We start from the raw sequence: 18,125 nt of genomic DNA, 5'->3' as shown, positions 1-18,125 counted from the left end.
CAGTCGCAGTCACCTCTTCGCTTACAGCCAACCAATTTACACGAGGCTTGTTTGACATCAGCCAACGTCTCCATCGTCCTTCATTTGAAGCATTTCCAGGGGGCTGACTGAACATTTCTCTTGAGTTTTTTAGACCTAATGGTTGTACTCTTCTCCATTTTACTTCTAGAGGTGCTTTACGTAGAGCACAGTCAAATCATTTCATTTAGTCATCTCTTTCCGTTAGCTTTCCGGTTTGAGGGCATTGACTGTCAATTTGTCGGGAGAACAGGAAGCCAGAATAGGAATATATAATGTTACGACGGCACGTATTCAGACCCGGATAAAGGTCAACATTTTAAAAGCTATCAGACACGCACGCCTCCTTCATGAATGAACGTATGCGCTCAGCGAGTCATTCAAGCATCAGTACAATAAAGCCCAGCGAGCGTTTAAACGCGACTGTTGACATGGGCGGTCATCGCGGCGCTGAGAGACAACGTCGGTTGACATTAACGAAGGCGCCGGCGGCGGCGGGGGCAACGGCCGCCGCCGTTAAAGCTGTTTTGCTGAAGTCGGCGGGGACTGAGCTGAATGGCTACGACGTGATGTCGGCCGCCACGTCAATGCGTCCAACAAATAGAGCAGATCCCAACTTCACGAGGACAACACAGTTTGATCAGTTGCTAAACTAGCCCGACTGTGTGGCAGTCACACAGGCGAGAAAGAAAAATACCACGGTCACTCATCCAGCTCAAACCGTACCTTTTCAAGATATTTGTCATGTGCTGGCTTTGACAGCAGCCTGTTACGGCGCCATTTCTTGGATCGATGTAACCTTATTTTGTCCCCTTTCAAGCACAAATGTACAAAAAATGGACAATTTTAGTCCGTCCAGGCCGTGAAAACGCCCTGTTGATTCTGCTTGGCAACTCAGTGTTAGCAAAGGTCAATGGTGAGCCAGGAAAGGCATGACCCTCATCTGGTTGTGGCGCCAATTATCGAAGGGATGGATGCTTGTTCTCAGCTCTAAAATCTCCATCGCGCCACGCCACCTCTGTCTCTCAATCTGCGGCACGCATCCATCCATCCGATCCCTGCGCCCTTTTCTCCCTTTGAAGATACAGTCCGCCAGCCCATGTTGTGAAAGCGATTGCAGATAAATCCAAAATCCGTTATCGCCGCCGCGTCTGTTGACTATCGACGCTCGCCATCTGTCTTTGCCGATAAGACTCGTCTGGCGCCGGCCGGGCCTTTGGAAATTGTTCACGGACCGTTCTAAGCGGGGCGTGATGAACCAACCGTGTCTCATTAAAGATTAAATGTGTTAAATGTTGAGCCTAATGGAATTTCTACTTGTTCAGCCATGCGAGTGCACTCAACGGAGCTCTTGATACGTACATGTGTTCTCATTTGGTTCCATGACCGTCCAGTGGCGCCGTTCAGTCATGGCACCGAGCGACCTCACTCAGTATTATTGCCAATTTCAAAAAGGACTTTATTGCAACCGTATCTATTTGGTGACGTTTCTCATCCCTCAAGTGGCGAGCAAAACGATCACGTGACTTTTTGCCTTGTTCCTGGAGATGACCTCCAGGTCAGGTCAGCATGTACGATTTCTTTTTTTTTATCCGCATGATGCAAGATATCGTACCAACGACTGAATCTCTCCTGTGGTAGAGCGTCAGTGCCGACGGTAATTGGGGTTTGACATCAGTCGCCTCATTTCCCACCCCCATGGCCTTAACTTTCGGAGGGGGGGGCCGAGCCCCAGCCAAAGTATTGACCGGACGGCAATTTGAAAATGACAATTTGTCAATACACACAAAGGAGACTCCGAACCTGTACCTTAAGTCCCGAAACCTTCATCCTGACCTTAAAGCCAGCAAAAAACCTGACCCCAACCCCCCCTTAACGCTAACCTGAGCACTTAACGACCATCCTGACATCCAAAAATCCCTCGCTTCTCTCCAATCCTATCCTGCTAACAAGAACGCTTCTTGTTTTGTATTGTTCCAACGTTCCTTCCACCTGCCTCTGTTGTCTGAAGCGCTGCAGTGGCAGAGGAAGTGACAGGTTTGTTAGCGTTGTTGATTTTTTTTTTCCTCTCTACCTCGAAACGATTCATAGAACACAGCGAGCGATACAACCCGCCTGGGAAGAAAATAACAGCCGGCCGGTGACGAGCAGCGGGGAACCTCGGGCTCAGTCGATGCACATCTGTCTGGGAGCTTCGGAGAAAAGCCTTGTGCATTATTAATAACGAAGAAGCTGGAGACGGGATCCGACACGTCCGTCCGTCTCAGGGTTCGGACATTCGGCTCCTACCTACCGAGTTGACCTTCAATTACTTGGCCGTTGGTTTCTCGCCGATTGTTCTTATTTTTGCACTTTATGGCCGGAAGCAGCTCTGTCAAGTAAGGCGCTTGAGGCTATTTTAGTGCTCATTAGTTTAATTGGCAATAAAGCGCTATTATTTTTGCAGCCGCAAACGGAACCTCGGAGCCATTCCAAACGTCGTCGTCTCTGGGAGAGCAAATTAAAAAACTGTCAGCGGCGGTTTTCCTGGATTTGCGCCTTTTCGTCCTGGCAAGCCGAACGGGGGGTGGAGGCGTTAATTACAGCTGAGGGGCGAAGGAAGTTCATCTTATCAACTTCTCGCACCGAAGGAGTCCATCGCTTCCCTTTTGCTCCACATAATGAAACATTTGTGAGTTACTATTTTTTTTCTCCACGCTCCATGAGGCTTTTTCATGACTTGGTGAAAGAAAATAAATAAATGATGAACTCAATGGAAGGCGAGCGCTCTTCTCCTTATTTCCAGCTGGCGTGAATTATTCACACATGTACAGGTTGCTGCTGCACATGTGGCCGGGAAAACAACCTGATGATTTCGACACATACGTTAAGGATGCCACGATGGGAAGTCACCACAGACACATACTGTATATGGGATGGAATCCCACAGAAGTTTGTCTTCTGGTTTTGGATTTTTTTTTCAATTCAGTGCAGGATTTGGCTCGAGGCTGTCCGAGGCCTTTGAGACCCAAAATAGCACATCGGCCTCACAGTTCAGAGGTTGCGAGTTCAATTCCACCTCTAGCCCTCACTGAGTTCCCCCCGTGCTTGGGTTAGGGAAGGATGGAAGAGAGGTCGAATCAACAAGCTCTCGTCGGAAGTGAGAGTTGCAATTTCCACCAGTAGCGCATGTGGGAATGCTTTCTGTATTGGATTGAAGACTCCCTGACCAAGCGAGATCCGAATGAATTGGAGAGCGGTTATCAAGCACGAGGTTCCGGTTCAAGACCGAGATGTCAGAGGTTGTTGGCGAACGGGCTCGTTGGCGCTCGTTCTCTCCCCTTGCGAGCGTGCGCGAGTGTATCTCGCAAGCCAATGAGACCTTGGACACGGGAGTAATTGATTCCGAGAATCTTCGAATCAATTGGCGGACAGCTGGGGCCGAGGAGATTAGAAGTGAAGCGAGCAGGCAGGCGGCTCGCCTGGAGTGTAGTCGGACGGACGGACGGACGGACGGACGGGCCGCGGAGCAAACAGTCATCTCAGGATTAGAGACCTGAGGGAGATGTCGCTGTTTTCTCTCATTTTGCCACACCGGCCACTTCCCTTGCAAAACGGCCGCAATCCGTCTTGAGGGGATTGAAAAGAACAAGAGAAATTAAAAGCTCCTGCTGACATCAAGGTTTACGGCAGAGAACGTCTTTGTAATAGGTTGGATTCCCCGCATTTTCTTTTCTATAAAAGCTGGTCGGAAAAGAAGCGGCGGGCGGCTCTGGATCTCCAAAAAAGGAACCACTTCATCTAATGAAGTAAATAAAACGTTGACGTGTTCAAAGGTCATTTGTGTAATTGTTTCGCTCGGACTGATTGCGCAGGGCTCGGACCCCCTTTGGCTGAACGTTGCCTTTTTGCCTGATAGCATTATGCCACTTGAGTAAAGCTGTCATATTAATGCTGCTAAAAGTGCCGCAAGATTTAAAAAAAAGAAAAAAAAGAGCTTGGCTGTCAAAACTAAAGCTTAATAAATTGCAGTTATGAACAGACTTTTTTGTTTAGATACACAAAGGCTATTTACAACTACAATTCATATTTTTCGTCAAGATAATTCAAAGATTCTTGATTGCACTTTCTGCTCTGTGTGTGGAACAACATCACCATCATCATCGCATTTTTAGTGCTTAGTACAGAATACAGATTGCTCTTGTTTTGTTTCTGAACATGGAGATGTGATTTGTAGCTTGCCCCGCCCGAGGCATTTCCCTTGATTCATTTCCACTTTTGTATGTCTTGTAGTTAGATCATGTCGCCGCCGCGTGATATTTTTGGAGTGGGACTGACGCAAAAACAATGAGAAGAAAATCAATAAGACTCCTTCATCTCCCGCAATCAATAATTGAACTCAACTGAATCCAATGACACATTTTCCATCTTTACAAAATCATTTTTGGGGGAAGGAATTGTAAACAACTCTGCTCCGAGTCCATCTTCATTACGAGCGCTTGTTGGAAACCTGTTTACTTCCGTGAGAGAACAGCAGCTCTGGACTCAAGAGATAACGGCCCGCCAAAACAGGAGCAAGCAGTGCAGCGCGACGCGTTTTCGTTCTACGTCATCGACAACTCATCATTATGTCGTAGGCAAGACGACACACACACACACACAAAAGGGTCGACAAACCAAGAATGGGACTTTGGCAGTCACTCAAGTAGCAGAATTTGGAACCAACTGCAGACTAGCTGACCTCGTTTTCATTTCATCACTTGAACCTGGTCTGTCGGTCGAGATTAAAAGTGCAAGGGCAAGGATCTCCCCATCAGCATATTCCCGCCGAAGCCAAGATGAGACTTCTCATGGCGGTCACATTGATGAGACCAGCGGCCCATTTGCATGAAGGTAATCACAACGTCGTGCCTCATACGGGAGCGACTCTTGGCACCGGCCGGGCAGGTCATGCTAAGCCGTCAAGTACGATGAGGGTGGAGCATACCTCCGCGGACGTGTCATCGGCGAGGAAGTGCTGCCATCGTGTTTCTCATTAGAGTTGTCGACGCAACCGATCCCAACCGACACGAGCAACGTCCAACCGTATGAAACACGACAGATGTCAAGGAATATTATCATGGCGGCGGCGGCATAGATTTCATTTCAGATTTGCTTCGGCAGGCTGTTTAAAACAATGCGGAGGGCCCAATGTGAACCCCGGGGCCCGACTTTGAGAGCCGTTGAGAGTTTACCGTACACAACTTGGGTTTTACGCCTTGACATTTGTGTTGTAATCCAAGTGTAATGAGGGTTGATGAAACTGACATTTCCTACCGAGGCCTGGAGGGTGAAGGTAAGGAAATTTCAAATCAATATTTTAGATTCGGGGGTTGCGAGCGGGGCTGTAAATGCACCGGCGTGTGTGCAGCGATCCAAACCCCAGATCAGGATAAGGCATTGGGAGAAAAAAAACAGCTCAACTTCCCATTCTTGCATTTCCATTGAGTTGGTAAGAAAGCAAAAAAAAAAAAACAGCAAATCCAGTCAGTGCGCATTTAAATAAGCAAGTAAGGTCAAAAGTTAAGCCCGAAACATTCTCAAGGCATTTTTTTTCCGCTGCATTTTGGCAGGAAGTTAATCTGGAGCGTCACGTCTTTGTCTAACATAGCCCGTGGCGGTTAAAAATCGATAAGAGCAGAATCATATAATCGCGCTGTTGCTCCAAATCCTCGCCGATTACTTTCACGTCCCCACGGCAGACACTGACCTCGGCCGGAGAAGACGACACGAACGGTTTTGTCGTCACGTTTTTATTTTATTTGTTGATATTCTTATGGATATTTTATATTTATTTCATTCTATTTTATTTTCATGACTATGAATCAATTAAAAGAAAAGCAATACAAAGCAAAACAAGCAATGATACGGGCTCAGAAAAAGGACATGAACTCGAAAAGAACTGCTCGCTTGTGTCATTTTCCCCTCGTCGGGTGGGACCAACAACATTCCGTCCGAATCGTTCGCGTCACTTTGTGCTTCGATTTTGACAGGATTGTTAATTCCACAGTCAAAATAAGGACAACCCAGAATAGAACATCATGGCAGTGGCACATATAAAAGTATCAAGTCTTGAAAAGTCATCATCACCTGAGCCACATGCAGCCGCGTCGTCATTGCGGCCGACTTGAAAGCCGAGCGCATTGTGTGAAGTCGCTCGATCTGTCAGGTAATCCACTATTAATTACTGCCTGGGTAGCTCGCTTTTGATTGCCGTCTTCTCCCGACGATTTCAGGGTTCGCAGACGTGTCAGCGCGGCGTGTCAAAAGGTTCGCCATAATAAGCACAGTGATTAAACGCTTCTCTCAGGGCTTGTAAACTCCGACGGAATAGAAGCCAGCGCCTTAATTAAATGATACGCCGGCTCCGGAGTTACGAGATGGCAAAGTTGAGTCGTCGGTTTGTTCTTACATCGACCTCTCCCACGCGAAGAACATTTATCTCGCGGCTACCGCGCGCTGGCCTTTGGCCCCGTCGGCTTACACCCCGGACGGCGATACCGTAAGTGCGAGTCAAACGCGCCATTATGCGTCGACTTTTGCTCTCCCGTGCCTGGGGAAAAGGAATTGAACAATCATTCCGTGGGCCTCTGTTGGAGATCATCTCCAAGGCTAAGGTTCCGACCATGTAGTGCAAACAAACAAAAATAAACGATGAGCACAAGGCAACATCTGCCCTGTTTCATAAAGTATATAAATCATAAGGTATATCGATAGACGTATGAACTATATCATATATCAACTGAATGGCAGTTGAAAAACACACCCAAAAGCAAAACAATAATAATCAACCACGCCTTCGAAGACTTTTCCCAATAAGTTTGACAAAAATGCAATCACAGTGACTACACAAATCCCCTGGCCGGCCTTCTAATGGCCGTAATGCCGCCCGCCATATTGTATTGGCATTAAGCACTCGGCAGCTGGTAAATACAAATCCGTTCACCTTTCACTTTGGAGCCTCCGTGGATAATTGCTGTATCCACTCCTCCAAAGCTCTCCCGCGGGGACAGACGGACGGAGGCGGGCAGGAAGCCGCCGCCGCCGCCGCCGCCGTGCTTGCCTTTGACAGTTTAATATGGCGCGAGCTCCTCTGGCCTTGTACATATCAGCTAGCTAGGGCTGACAGGACAGACAGTGGCTAATTAGACCTTTGCAACCTCCCACTGGTCAAACACTTTCATGTGTGCTCTAAGAATTGAATGTTATAAGAATAAGGGAAGCAAAGAGAACTTTGCGGAAAATAAACCCCACCACAAAATGAGGACAAAGATTTCATCAGAATCGGAATCCAACTAAAGCTAACTCACGCCATGATGCTAGCTAGCATGTAGCATAAAGCCATGCGACCTAAAAACCACTACATTCACGTGTTAAATGATTCAACGCGAGCAAATCACCTTCACATACCGCAATACGTTTTTGAAAGATAGCGGAAAATGTTCTAGTCAAATGAGTTCATCGTAATCTTCTATTGAGACTACTTAAAACAACTTCAGGGAAGGAGATATGAAAGCATCGCTGCGCTTCTTGAAACGACGCGTGGAATGCAAATTGAGATTCTCGTCAGGTGGCTCTTCCACATTGCCGACGCAGATAAGTAAAGTGGGCGCTCTCAATCACATTATTTCCCATAGGACCTTTACAGGATGCCACCAGCGGCATTATAGGTTAATGAATTCCTGGGAGACACTTGCCCGGTGAGTCTCTTCACTCATACTTCTATGTAGCACCGCAGCAGAATGAATCATTTCTAAAGTTATAAAGCATCCGCGGCGGCGTGCGTATGCAAAATAAAACGAAACAAAACAAAAACGAGTCTCTATCTGTCGGCAAGAATAACAAACGGGCATTGTTGTTGTTGTTGCGGTTAATAACTCCGCAGCCTCTACGAGACAATTAATTCCCAATGTTTTATTAATCAGATAAAACGCCACATCATTTCCAAGCGCAGACACATTAACGCATGCGCCGTTTGGCCAGCCTTTTTTTTTTTTTGGAATAGCCGCTCCGATTCGGAGTTGCGAGAATCAATGCGAAACATCGAGCGTGTTGATGAAAGTGATCCGAGGTGAGCTCAAGGCGGGCTAAGAATCACACGCCGCGATCCCTACCATTGACTCCTGCCAGTCGATGTATGCAAATGTCATTTGTAGCTTCCGTGCAGGAGCAGGAACGCACAGTCGGAGTGATTAGAAGCAAGGCTGCGGAGCGTCCAGACATTCACTATCTCGTTGAACGTAGGGAAGAGAAATGAAGAGCGACTAAGACTTGTTGTTTTGGAATAGTCAATACCATGTACTATGACTTGGAATCGAATCAGTCTGCCGAGCCCCGCCCGACAGACGCAATTGTCGACACTTAGCTCCTGAGCTTCAGATAGTTGCTCTTTCAAACCGCGGGATGAAATGTTTGGAGTGCGGCCGTAGATGTTTATATATTTCGACTGAAGGGTGATTTTTGCTCAGGCACACCTGCGAGACACTCACCGCTGGTTGCTTTTGCGCTCCGCTTCACACTCATCTGCTTCTATGATGATGGACAGCGCATACGCACCTTGAGCTCCACGGGGCGTACGAGACATAAATGATCCGAGGAATACGTTACGACTGGCTTGTTCAACTTTGTCTCCTCTACTTTGTCTTCGCCTGGGAAAAAGCTTGGACAAACTCAACACCGGAGTTCATCCCGGCAGATTGCTCAACGCGTTTAGAGACGCGGGCCCTCATCATTCAAGACTTTAAATGGAGGCACTCGTTCGAGAGCGCATGGCTACCATGTAATTAAATGTTTTTTCCAGAGGTAAGGACTGCCGAGGGGTGCAATTACTTTGCGGTGACAAGACGATAGCGCAAATGTCTGCTCCGCACTGCTTAGCGCACCAATCCGACAGATTTGCAATTAGCGAGGCGCTAATGGATTGCCGGGAACGATCGGGCAACGTAGTCATCATATCGGGAGGATACTACGCTATTTGCGCCTTCAAACAATATTGGAAAGAGATTATGGATGGTTTTAAAAATGACTGAGCAGTCAAGTTAACGGAATTCCATCTTTCTTTCGTAAATATTTGGTGACGGTACCAAAGCTCGTACGGCGTCATACACAAGCGAGCCATGTTAGCTTAAGTCGAAAATGGTGATAGCATTTTAGCTAGCGCTCAAGTCACATTTTCCATTTGTTCGAACTATCAGGACTGTTGCAAAAAAAGAACACTGATGTTTGACGCTGATGTGAGAAGTCAACCTGGATTTTCGTCAGCGCTCGCTCGGTCATTTTTCATCAGCGCTCTCTACCAGTTGTACAGATTCAGTCTTCATCAAACATTCAGCGACGGAAGAACACGGCAGCTGGCTTTTGAATCCAATGAATCTTAATGTCTGCTGAGCTTTTTTGGGGGGGACACAAATCCTTACAGATTTGCCCGAGTGTGTGTCAGGCCAGACCGTACAAGCGCTTTCAAGCGCTTTAAGCCGCTGCGACCTGTCTGAAATACACCGGTGCCAAACATGAATTATGAAGTCGACACCAAACGCGTCAAACCTCAAGGTCCCTTCCAACACCCAAAATAAACAACCCCGACTTCATTTTCAGACCTGTCTGCTAAGCGTTTGACAAGCGCATGAAGCCAAATCAATGAGGTAGCCATCAGAGGCTGGTCGGACTCAATAACATGTGACAGACGGGGCTAGTACAAACGCCTTGCTAACATGCGCGCTTTCGAGCTACACGACGTTACCGGGGATCTTTTAATGGGCCATTGATTTAAGCAGAAGTCCATGAAAACATGGTGGAAATGCGTCGCTCGCTATTTATAGTCCGGATAGAATTAATTTGCCATTGTTTGTGTTCGACAAGGTCGTCGAGGTTAATTGAGTCTTACCTCAAGATATGGGCCGTGAGCCACGCGTGGGGACTTTACTGTATATTAATTTTAATTAATATAAAAGGAGCGAGCGGCCAGCCTGGCCAAGCAAGCAAGCAAGCCTAATGACAGACAAATGCTGTGTAAACAACAACACAAAGGCGCGGTATCAGGTCGCGTCGCTTCAAATCATACCGTCTCCCGGCTGACGCTGACAGATGGGCCACTTGTGCGAGAAGCGAGAAGAAAGCATGGGTCATGAAAGATGCGTCACTATGGCGGCTTCTCGGGCTGGCACACTTTAAAAGACGCCAGCTAGCCAACATGCTTATGGATGCAATGCCTTTGGCCTTTTCCATAGTCCAAATCCATAATTAGTGGAGTGTCAGCGGATTCTTAAGCCAAAACGATACTTTGAATTAAGATCGGCACAGTGACAAGAACCGCCGTGGACAGAAAAGTCAACAATCCATCCGTAGGAGTTCATCGAGGGTGTGACGTCTGGCCGGCGCCAATCACTTCGACGAGGAGTCCAAATTTATTGGTCGTGCTTCGGGATTTTTTTATTGCACCCAGGTCCGAGTCACTTGATTCAGTCTATCATCCCAATCGATAATTAGGAAGCGCAAAGTGTACTCCCAAAGAACCACTACCAACTGTTGAAACTGTGCCTGTGGAACCAGTGTGTACAAAGCGCTTGACAATTTGAAGGTGTAGTGACTAAAGATATATGCCGGCCGGGGATGATACGGACGATAAGTGTAATGGTTCAATTGATAGATCAGGAATGCCAGTCGGGAATGTATTACGACTCTGTCCCGCTCTCATCTATATCCAGCGGCTGGCGCCCGCTAGCAGTTGTTTCCCCATCTCGCCGACTGTCCGGATGACTGATCGGCGTCGCGATGGGCTTCCGCCCGCCCGCCCGCCCGCGAACGCGCCGCGCCGCCCACCGCGGACTCACATACATCTGGAGCGGCCCCGGCCGGCGCCAGTAAACGTCGCAATCAGCGCGCGAATTGGGCCAATTCCTCATAACCTCGTCCGCCGCCGGCACCTCGCCTTGAATCATAAGGCTGCCGCAAATGCTCCAATCTGTCAACGCCGACGGCGACACGGCCGCCCCGGTGCGGCTGAAGAGGTAGAACTGACATTTAATTATCTGCGTGCGCCCACCCCAAAAAGCCGACAACGACGTATGGACCAGTGACAATTACGGGACACGTGGAATGTTTTAGTTCCAAGAAGGTGTCAGAAAGCGCCAATTGAGTGCACGTCATTGAAGTCGACAAATATGGAAGGTTGCTTTTGAAGCGTTGTCACCTTCTAGATCAACACGAGTGTCGGCTTGTTTGAGAAGTTGACTTCGCAGAGACAGACTAAAAGAAGAAGTGGCTTTTATAGGCAGGCCGTGCTTTTTGCTGAGAATTGAATATCGCAAACGTTGCAATATTTGGGTCGAAGATGTTGCTGTTTCAATATACAAAAAGGAATTTTGGTTTTTGAGTGGGTTCGATAGTAAAGTTTAGATGGAAGTGACAACAATCCTGAAGCAAGCACCCTGTGCCTCTTCCAAATTGTGGCCAAAGTAAAACTAAAAATGCTTTTATCTGGATTCATTGAAGCGCCTCAGTCTTACAACAGAATTTGCATTGACGCTTCGATTTTTGGCTCTTCTATTCACACTTTCTGAACTGACGGCTAAATCAATGAGAACATTTCTTTTTTCTCAGGTTTCATTTCTTTTGAAAGAGCAGACTGAATAGCAGCAATTTTCCCTTTGGAATAATCGCAAAACCCGGCCGGCGCGGCGTCTTCATGCAGGAGAGCGGGCTCTGAAAGGTGTCGCCTGGAAATTGATCATCTTCACAAAAATAAACAAAATGTGCCGATCGATCCGGCGGACTAAGTACCCCTCTTGTCAGCGTTTCCAGCCCACACAATGGAGACGCATGTTTCTGGGGCCATTCGTTCTGACCACCTTGCCAGATGAGGCATCGATCGGCGGCCCGCTTTCGTGAAAGTGACGGCAATCATTTGAGCGCGGGCCACGTGCCGGTCTATGTTGATCCGGCCGCTTTGCAACAACCGCAACCAACATCCAGACATGATATTTGTTGCCAGAGATGTTTTGTTTGTATTATTTTTGGGTTCCTGTCACCCATCATTAAAAGTGAGATTGCCAAACGGATCAGATCGCACAACGCAACAAAACTCACATGTGATGTTAGCAACAACATTTTAGCTAAGTGGTCTTTCTTAAACTTTTTAGACCATGTAAAAAAATGATGTTTTTTTTAGTTTACTTTACTTTCACTTACTCTAACCTTTTAGACCATGTAACTCTTAAAACAATTATTATTTTTTAGGAGTTACAAAAGGAGCTCGAAAATGTTGTTTTTTTTTTTTTAAGTAACATTACTTTAAGCAATTAAAATGAAGTAGCATAGTAAGTCCAAAGACCTTTTCGCACGGCACTAAGGAACATTGGAACAATAACATTCTCATTGTTATTATTCTTTGAATATGCCTAGCACGTGCCCCTATTTCTTTTATTTGTCCGTACACATCTTGTAAATATCATCATCCATTAGCAGCAAATAATGACGAAATGAACTCCAGTCACTTCATGTGTGTTGCTCTGCTGCAGCTGTCTGTGTACATTTTTGCGTCTGATAGAGCAGCGAGTCAATGAATCTCGATAATGCGAGAGCCGGGCCACATAACTCACGTTGATAGTCCTTACATTGTGCCAAGAGGCAATAAATCTGTTCTTGGGTTAGGGTGGGGGGGCATGAATATGCATCGGCAGTCAGTCTGGCTTGTTCCCGCTTGCATCATGATGCACCCCCCCCCCCAAACCTTTGCCTTCCAAACAGAGGAATAAAGGCAATGAGCCGCAACGCTATCTCATCAATGATGTTCTGCTAAGCGCAAAGATTGAATTGTGCCATTGTTTTGTTTCGACAGAATTGCAAATCGTAACGGGGGGAAAAAATATCAATTGCGGCATTAGGTGGAATATAAAGTGAGTCCATCATGTTTATTCACTCTACTGATGTCTCAATGGATGGATGGATGGATGGATGGATGGATGGATGGATGGATGGATGGATGGATGGATGGATGGATGGATGGAGAAGCAGGTAGGTGGCTGAAGGTATGAATGGAGGGATGGATGCATTGCATAGGTTCAGTTCTGATCTCAACGCAAAAGCAAACCTTTCGACAACATCCGTGTACACAAAATGCAGCAGCACATGTAGACAGAAAACATGACAATACGTCAAGGCATACATTAGTTCAGTGCTTCTCAAATAGTGGGGCGCGCCCCCCTTGGGGGGCGCGGTGCTATTCCTGGGGGGGCGCGTGTGACCCTGGGGAACAGGCTTTTTTTTTGGCAGTACTAGAATAAAGTGTAATTGCGCGTTTACTACAGCAGGGGGCAGTGGCGCTCTCATTGTTACTTCTGTCACGTTTGCGACAGTGCAACATTTTACGACTTACAAGACAAGTTAGGATAGTCACGGTGGGGAGGGGGGGCGCGAATAGTTTTCTTCTTGCTAGGGGGGGGCGTAACAGAAAATAATTGAGAAGCACTGCATTAGTTCATAGATATCGGAATAATAATATTACTGCAAGTTACCTGCTTCAGTCTTTGCCGAGTTTGTATTATTGGTGCATGTTCTATAATGCCCTCTGCTGGCCAAGGTGCACCATTCAGAAGGAGCAGCCCAATTAATGGAAGCAAGAAAACAGGTCATTACGATATGTTTTTTTTTTACCGCACAAGACTGTGGTGATATTTTTCTTTTTCCAAAATGTTTGTTGATTTTGGGGGCTGGATGGCATTTATGGCATTTCCATTCTTTTCAATTGAGAAAGATCCAAATAGAAGAAAATTGATTGTGACTAAAAATGTGATATTTAGAATTGGTTTTGAAAAATAAATCAACTTATCAAGCGGTATGACAGCCCTTCCTCACTCCCCACTTTACACGAGCGAGCATGACGCGCACCCACGGCTGAGCCGACTTCCCCATGCACGGCTCTCGCTCTCTTTCTCTCTCTTTCTCGATCAGCCCCACTCGTCCTTTGCGCACGCAGTAGTCACGTACGCCGGACCACCTGCAGCCCGCCTCGGCCGTGCGTTGACGGTCTGTGTGCGCGCAACCCGAACCGAAGAAGAGGCAGGCGCCTTTTGTGTGTGCGTGTGCGTGTGCGTGTGCTCGTCCACCTGAGCATCGCGGAACAGCAGTTGAGACCTTGAGGAGCGCTGGACCTGACCTGGTCTGTGTACGCCGCTTTTTGTGCGGGTGTGTGCAAGTTGCGCGAGAGTGTGCGCAAAGCAAGCAGTTCACAATTGCCTCGGAAGTGAACGCAGACGCCGTACGGCACTTGGTGGAGTCTCGTAGCGCTTTTCCCCCCTAATCGAAGCACGTTTTGGGCGAGGGGGGGGGGGGGGAAGAGACAAAAAAAAAGATGCTGCAACAGCGACGATGAGACAAGACTTTGGTCACGATGCCATTTCGGTTCTGATGCGCAAATCCTAAGTGCTCTTTTTTTTTGGGGGGGGGGGATTTTTTTCCACACTTAAAGGGGGAAAAAGTGGATCGGGTGACTTTACAAGCATGCGGCACACTTGGCGCTTTGGGACTACTTTGGAATACTGGACGTGGTTGCTCGCGTGTCTCATGCGGATTCAATACTCGTGCGGGATGCCTCACGTCATCCGGATAGGTGAGTGGGGCTTTTATTTACCATTTCAATCAATCACATCAAATGAGCCCTCCTGTCATTATACGTCAGTGGCTGAAAAGTAACAGGACGTCTTTGCATCACTTTGTAAGTGGCGCAATGTGACGACCTCCAAAGCGCAAATCCGCCCCTGATCACAAGAGTTCAGGTGTGGGATTGAAAACCCACCGAATCAAGTCAGTTTTGCGCGTCCCTGCAATCACTCAACAATGCGAGCATTGGTGTGACAGCGGGGGATGGATGCGTGTTGTTTTCTGGGTCCCTCCGGTGCAGTCATGGTATTTGACGTTTGTTTTTCTGGTCGAGATGAATTTTTTTGGACAAGTGACAAGCTGCTTTGCATTTACACGCCGAGAGCGCAAGCGTCACAATGCCTATTTGGGCCACATAATTGCGTCCCGGATGTCACATTGTGCGGCCACGTTTTGCATATGCATAATTGCGTCGTTAGATGAAAAGAAAATGGGCAACAAAATGTCCTGAAATTGTAGCTCAAGTAAGCATGTTTACAAAAAAAAAAAATAGACCAAAGTACATTTAGGATGTAGTCACAAATATACAATTATGAAAAAGACTACTGTCAATTTGATTTGGGTTTTTACAATATTCCAATTAAAAAGTTGCGTTCCGACAGGCCAGACTTGTCACTTGTATGCTAATTTCCATCTGGGAGAAAAAAAAAAACTGTGCAAAGTGAGCATCGTGTCGCTGACGCGCAGCACAAACACATTGACGATGATCGACTGCCGATGTCTGCGGAGAGCCTCGACTTCTCTGACATTGCCGTGTCTCGGCATCCCTTCAATCTCAAACTATTTTTGCGGAGCCGGGAGGGGGAAAAAAAAACAAGAAAAAAACCCAACTTGACAGACGAGTTGTATTTTTCTTTTTGAAAGGCAAAAAGAACAATGTCAAGGTGCTGAGACAAATGTACCTTGAAGTGGCACAGTGGCACCATTGCTTTTTATAGACTGCCATCATTGCATCAGTGTCGTACACCACTGCGTGTGTGTGTGTGTGTGTTTGCGTTCTTGTGTGTGAGAAGGTTGCAGAATGTGTCCAATGTCAAATCTGGGCGTGATAAAAAAGAAAGAAAAAAAGAAAGCCGAGCACAAAACAAAATGGATTCACAGTGCACGGCTTGGCTTGTTTCTAAAATACATTTTATTTATCCAAACATTAGGTCGACTGAAACGACGTGAGAATTGCGTGGCCATGAGAAAATGTGCGGAATCCAATTTTTGGGTTACCTCCATAAAAGCAGCACATTGGAAATATGTTGAATCATTTCAAATCCATGACGAGGCAGCAGAGGGCGCTCTTTTCTGCGTCGCTCCACCCAAGTGCCATCTGGGTAATGGTGGGCATCCAAGGTGGACTTGTCGCCATTGATTGGGCCGCTTTTTACAGCACATTGATCTAAGTCAGTGCTTCTCAAATAGTGGGGCGCGCCCCCCTTGGGGGGCGCGGTGCTATTCCTGGGGGGGCGCGTGTGACCCTGGGGAACAGGCTTTTTTTTTGGCAGTACTAGAATAAAGTGTAATTGCGCGTTTACTACAGCAGGGGGCAGTGGCGCTCTCATTGTTACTTCTGTCACGTTTGCGACAGTGCAACATTTTACGACTTACAAGACAAGTTAGGATAGTCACGGTGGGGAGGGGGGGCGCGAATAGTTTTCTTCTTGCTAAGGGGGGGCGTAACAGAAAATAATTGAGAAGCACTGATCTAAGTCAATGCCAGATGGCGCTTTGGTCTGGTTCTGCTCGTTCTATTTTCCCGAGACAATGAGGACTCGCGTTTTTCCCCTTTTGCACGCTGCGCTTTTCATTTCTGTTTTTTGTCGTCGCCCACCTTCCCTCACTTGCCTTCCCGAGGGGGGAAATAATGGCCCGAAATATGAGGCTTATTAAAGAAGTAGGCAGATCATTTCCATTCATGTGTACCTTGTTGAGCGAGCGGCGCTAATGACGCGTCGCGGGCGATTTTTATCTGTATTGATGAAAGACGTTCATCACTTTGTTGTCTCGTCGGCCGGGGACGGATCAATTTGCTTTATCAGCGTCGTACTGTAAAGCACTTCATCAGTGTCGCTTGTTCAACGCAGGGTTCACTTCATTTCCTTGTCTCGGGGACACCTGACCCGTCGGCGTTTTTTTTCCAGTTTACCCCCCCCCCCCCTCCATCCGCATGTGGCTAAAGCGCCTGTCGACGGCCGGCTTTCCCTCCCGCAGGTCGACGTGACCAATGCAGACACTGTTATTTTCTGATGTCGAGTTTGAAGTTACATCGGCAAGTTGACCTGTGAATTGGGTTGCACCATATTTAAAAGATAACGCGTTTTTGGGAATTTTGTAATGACATCATTTTGATGAAAGCTAACGCACTCCTCTCCCGTACTGACTGTAGCCATCCCTCTTTCCCTCCCGGCTTCTTGGGAACCTACGCAAAGCCGTAACTCGTGGCCCACGTTGCTCTTTTATACAAACGAGCGGTCTCGCCGGGGTAGTTGCACGCCAATCCAATCCCATTTTCCGTCTATTCATTACCTGGAGAAAACGACTGATTGATTTTCCAAGATGTTGGATTTGTGTCTCCAGTAATCATCTGTTCTGCAGTTAACAGGTTTTGTATATCACAAGAAGTAAAGAGGCTCTTTTTCTTTCCCCCCCTTGCATTAATAATCCAAGCCGCAATGCCCAAGTTTTTGATCGCACAAAAGCACAGGTGCTTCGCAGCTCACTCGCTCGCTGGCTCACATTTGATGATGATTACCCAATAATCCGAGCCACTGGGGGCTAATAGAGAGGATCTGACCCGCCACTAAAATAATCCCGGGACACAGCGGGGCCCTATCCGGCTAGCATAGCCTAGCCGCTAGCTCCCGCAACAGATGGTGTTTTCATATCGTGGCGCAAAGTGGCGTGCAAAACGGCTGCTGCGAGCATATGCCTTGTGAAATGCACACCGTGCTGATTCGTAGCCGGACTACTTTGATTCTTTTTTTTTCATCCCGAGAGTTGCGCTGCTTCTGTTGTTTCTGAAATTATGAAACAGTTTACTAGTTTTCCAAACAGAGCCTAGCCTCAACCTAGCTCAGTTGAGCTAGCTAGCTAGCTAGGTAGTTATCTCGCTAGGTTCTAGATAGCATCAAAGGTTGCATTTAGGTGACCCTGTGGATTCCCACTATGTATCCCCCTTTTGGTCTCCCTCCGGTTCAATAACAATAAAGGCATTGTGATATTCTGTTTTTGAGGATATTCTTCAAAATGTGTGGAACAGCACGCAAGAGCAACCATTTTTACATTCCAAACCAGGACGCCTCGCTGAACTACGTCTTTTGCCTGTTAATTAGCTCCAACCTTTTGATGCGGTGTGCCTCCACTGCCACCAGATAAAACCCGGCGGCCGGCTTCCCTTCAAACACTTCACCCGAGCAGCAGCAGCTCCGATTTTCCCTCGGCGTTAG

General features: G+C 47.2%; 2 protein-coding genes across 4 annotated transcripts in view; one reads left to right on the top strand and one right to left on the bottom strand.

Moving 5' to 3' along the window:
- Positions 1-18,125, bottom strand: part of LOC133161142 (ribonuclease ZC3H12A) — a 140,649-nt gene that overhangs the window by 37,176 nt on the left and 85,348 nt on the right. The gene's annotated exons all lie outside the window — the stretch shown is intronic.
- Positions 13,967-18,125, top strand: part of grik3 (glutamate ionotropic receptor kainate type subunit 3) — a 45,123-nt gene continuing 40,964 nt past the window's right edge. For both annotated transcript variants that reach the window (XM_061289508.1, XM_061289507.1), the window contains exon 1: positions 13,967-14,641. In XM_061289508.1, the coding sequence (XP_061145492.1) occupies positions 14,533-14,641 (109 nt within the window). In that variant the 5' untranslated portion in view covers positions 13,967-14,532. The remainder of the gene's footprint in view (positions 14,642-18,125) is intronic.

This window comes from Syngnathus typhle, linkage group LG10, assembly GCF_033458585.1.
Source record: "Syngnathus typhle isolate RoL2023-S1 ecotype Sweden linkage group LG10, RoL_Styp_1.0, whole genome shotgun sequence".
Taxonomy (NCBI): domain Eukaryota; kingdom Metazoa; phylum Chordata; class Actinopteri; order Syngnathiformes; family Syngnathidae; genus Syngnathus; species Syngnathus typhle.
Note: the sequence above shows the minus strand (reverse complement) of the source record. Positions and strands in the feature narration are given on the sequence as shown.